General features: G+C 39.0%; 1 protein-coding gene across 1 annotated transcript; it reads right to left on the reverse strand.

Moving 5' to 3' along the window:
• Positions 1–268: 268 nt before the first annotated feature.
• Positions 269–3686, reverse strand: LOC137276997 (ankyrin repeat and SOCS box protein 7-like). Its single transcript, XM_067808652.1, has 2 exons — positions 2256–3686; positions 269–1525 (listed from the first exon to the last, which is right to left on the reverse strand). Exons 1-2 carry the CDS (start codon positions 3459–3461, stop codon positions 1442–1444), a joined length of 1290 nt encoding a protein of 429 aa, XP_067664753.1. The 5' UTR covers positions 3462–3686; the 3' UTR covers positions 269–1441.
• Positions 3687–4620: the final 934 nt, after the last annotated feature.

Consider the following 4620-nt stretch of genomic DNA (forward strand, 5'->3'; position numbering starts at 1 on the left):
ACACCTACATCATTAGCATCATCAACCACATGCTCTGTTGGGTATGGGAGGGGAGAGGGAGGTGGCACATTAAATGTGAGGCCAGATAGCAAAGGGTCAGTTGTTGGGATGGGGAGAGGCAGTTGTCCAGGGAGTCAGTTGTCCTGGGATCAGTTAGCCATGACCTAGTGTTGTGTAAAAAGTTCATGAAGTAGCACACTCTATAGTCTCACAAGCACTATTTGTCAACATTTGTCAGTTTAACTCAAGAAAGACTCAAAGCATTAAGTGTTCCCTGATACAATTTTATTGCATTGTCAGCATGAACACCTACATGCATGTGCAAACACATGCTTTCTCAGTGTCATCACTTACATTCTCAAAATAATCATCTCCATGCTCTGTGTCACACTTACATAATCAGCATCATCAACCATATGCTCTGTGTCCTATGTCAACACTTAAACTTTCACCATGATCACTTAAATGTTCAATGTGAACACTAACATTCTCAGCATTATCAGCTCCACATTCAGTGTCAATACATATTTTCACAGCATAAACTAACATTCTCTACATTACATTCTTAGTACAACACTTACATTCAGAATTACCCTTACACTCTTAACATTCAATTCAATTCAATGCTTTATTGTTTTCAAGGCCATATGACCCATAATACATTGTTACATTTTTTACACATTAATTGCTAGCATGCGTATCAAGGATATTCTCCTCTTATGCGAAACACATTATATAGATATTTTCCCAACTTAAACAAGTGGTCACAATCAGTAGAAATCAATAATGATTTTAAATTATCAGTATTTTTGCTATGAGTGGAAATGAATGGAACATCCTTACGAAAATCTTTGTACAGAGGACAATGATATATAATATGACATTCATCTTCGCTAACTTTACAAAGAGAGCACATAAAATCATTATCTTGATAATCGCTTAAGCCTTTTCTAATACGCTGTATGCCTAATCGATTAAAACAGCATCTAAATAGGAGAAGCGCTTTTCTATATTTAATATTTTTAACATTGTATATGTACAATTCTGGAGAAAGTGAATGTTTTATTAAGGAATAAAATTGTAATGACGCTTTATCAGATAGCTCAGAATGCCAATCTTGCCTGGCACAGTCAATCACTCTTTCTTTAAAAGCATTTAAAACATTAAAAACATTTTCACATTACACTTACTGCTAATATTCTCAATTACCCTTACATTCTCAGCATTTAACTGAAATTTTCAATTACACTTAAATTCTCAGCATTACACTTAAATTCTCAATATTACACTTACATTCCCAATTACACTTACATTCTCAATTACACTTACATTCTCAAATTACACTTACATTCTCAAATTACACTCACCATGCCTCCAATATTAATATTACTAAGTGTACTTATGTTCTCAGCATAAAAATACAATATAAACATACAGTAAATCAAAAACAAGTTGGTTCTTTTCCAGGTGTAACGACAGGGCTTCTAATATCATGCTGGTTTATGTAGATATATGACTTGGCCACCTGCAACACATAATAGTATGAGACATTAATTCAGTAAGACGTGTCAGTGAGGCATGTCAGTCAGTGAGTGAGTTTTACGCTGCCCTCAGCAATAATCCAAGTATATGGTGGCGGTCTGTAAATATTCAAGTCTGTACCAAACAATCCAGTGATTGACAGCAGGAGCATCATCTGTGCATTTTGGGAAACGATGACATGTGTCAACCAAGTCAGCGAGACTGACCACCTGATCCTGTTAGTCGCCTCTTATGACAAGCATAGTCGCCTCTTATGACAAGCATAGTCGCCTTTTGTGGTTTCATAGGTTACTAAAGACCTATTTTAACCGGATCTTCACTGTACCATGTGAGTGAGAGAAGGGGTTGTTTGAAGTCAGTTGTTCGAAGGGAAAGAAGTTGAAGATAAGGTTATGGAACTGACAAAGCAAGGTCTATCTCAGGGCACATCTGGGAATCAAACCAGAAATCACCAGTGGTGGTGCCTCAAAGTATAGAGAAATCATACAACAGAAAACTGACTCAAATAACCCCACCTGGCTATTTGTGTTGTCTTGTCAAAAATCATCAATCTCATTAAATTAGAATCTCCCATCCTTACATTGACATAGAGTCATTGACTCAATTAACCAATATAAACACACAACCTTACCCCAGGTGGAAGTTAACCAATATAAACACGTAGCCTTAATTATCGCAGATGGAAGTTAACCAATATAAACACACAGCCTTACCGCAGGTGGAAGTTGATGTTTCAGCTGCAGGATGTCCTTCAGTTTCTCTGGAAGAGGTAGAAGATGGACAACACAATGAAGTCTCACACCGAACAGCCGTCGAAGCGTGAAACAACACATGTCCTGAAGACTCCTGGGATTGGATGTGACAGTTCTGAGATTACCCAGAATGCATTGACCATGCTTTGTCTTCAGATACGGATGGTCCTCTGACACTTTCACCAAACTTTCCTTCAAGCTAGGGAAGTACCCAGCCCTCAACAAATTACTTGCAGCGGCTGCCAAATCTTCACTTTGAAGGGCCAAAGAATATGGAGTTTGGTTATTATTGTTGACCTTATCTAATGCAACATTTAAACCAAAAGTCAGACATCTGAGGGCTGGGGTGTTCCCTAAAACGAGATGGACTGGGGTATTGCCACTGGTATCTTGTACCTCTGGGTCAGCCCCATAGGAGACAAGTAGCCTCACTGTGTCTAGATAGGCTCTATTTTTCAAAATGCCTTTTATATTGCCTTCAATGAATGTTTTTGTAACATCACAGATGGATATAGTATTAACATCTGCTCCGGCTTCCAACAACACCCTGCAAGTATCTGCCCGAAGATTCATGGCAGCAAGCTGTATAGGGGTGCTTCCATCAGTACCAACCTCTTTGACATCAAAACCCTCATCTATAAGAAGCCGGCACATGTCAGAATGTCCTTTCTTCGCTGCATCATGAAGAGGAAAGAAGACTTCATTTCCTCGATTCAACACTGACAACGATATGCCTTTCTGCCTTAAATACTTATACACACATACTGAGTTAAACTGTATTGCTCTCTTTAAAGGAGTGTTACCGTTCCTGTCAGGTTTTTTTAAACTTACGCGATACCTGTCTGCAAGAGTTCTCACCACATCTAAGTTATTGTGTTGACATGCAATGTTCATAGGGGACACACTCAGCATCCCCCTTGGCGAAAATCCCTCTTCTATCAATGCAGTTATGAGGTCAACACAACCTTTCCTGCAGGCAGTCTCTAAAGGTCCTATTCGATACATTGGGAGTTGTTTATATGACTTCTCTGAAATTCGATTCTCCCTGATATAAGATACAATGGTGTCAACATCTCCTTCGTGTATAATACTTGTCAAAGTCCTGAGATTGTATAGTGTGACCTCATTTCGAGCAAGGTAATCTGTGTGACGTAGACACTGACCCATTTTGACGAACGCGTTCCTTCAGTGTACGGTCAGACGTGTTGCATGTACTTCCCGGCTCTTCGTTTCTATCTGTGAAGAAAAAACATTCACATACTGTTTTCCAGGCCGTATATAGTGATGAATGTTCCACAACATGTTGCAAGGATACGTTTAAAAGTCAGATCAGCTGGTTGCATGTGTTCCACAGTCGTGTTCTTTGTCAACACGGAAGTTGTGGCTCAGCTAATCCAAGGGAGGTAACTGTTACGTTTGACAGGAATTATGTTTCCTAGAGTCATGTTGCCGGTTCGAGACGCAGTATTTACACAATCATTTTTGTGGCAAAGCACTTCCAGTCGTTCTTCCATATCTACAACAAGATGAATTAGATGATGGCTGATTACCTGTTTTGGTTTTTTAGGGTATTGTTCAGCTTTTTGTTGTTTTTTGTTCTTTTCTAAATAATTAGCGTCTTGCAATCAATTAGAAGACAGTCTTCTCAAAACTACAGAATTATGTATAACAACATATGGTGTATATTTACAGCTCCTTTAATATTTACAACACAGTGTTTCTGGCTATTTTGTATTTTGTCCCTTCATGAGGTGACTCGCAGAACATTATTACGGGCAAAATATATAGTGTGTACAGGAAGCCAGTGAGATAGTATTACAGACTGAGATGTACAGGGATCAAAGAAATTCAGATATAGATTCAATTGAGATGTGTAGAGTTTCAAAATCATGACCCAAATGTGTAACGTCATGTGAATAAAAACTGTGGTTATGCATTTTAGAATATCGTGTAATAAGGAATTGTTGGTCGAACGTAATGTAGTAGTGTGTTTAATCTGCATTTATATACACACGTGCAGAACAAAATACCTGTGGATTTCCTTTCAATACACTAAAGACCCGTGATGATCCCGGGGCACAATAGGCCTTCAGCAACCCATCCTTGCCACAAAAGGCGACTATGGTTGTCGTAAGAGGCGACTAACGGGATCGGGTGGTCAGGGTCGCTTGGTTGATAAATGTCATGGATTCCCAATTGCGCAGATCATGCTGTTGATCACTGGATTGTCTTATCTAGATTCGATCAATATTCCTTCACGTAGCTGGAATATTGCTGAGTGCGGCGTAAAAATAAACTCACACCCTCACTCAATACACCAAAGCGC

Source organism: Haliotis asinina, chromosome 3, assembly GCF_037392515.1.
Source record: "Haliotis asinina isolate JCU_RB_2024 chromosome 3, JCU_Hal_asi_v2, whole genome shotgun sequence".
Lineage (NCBI taxonomy): Eukaryota > Metazoa > Mollusca > Gastropoda > Lepetellida > Haliotidae > Haliotis > Haliotis asinina.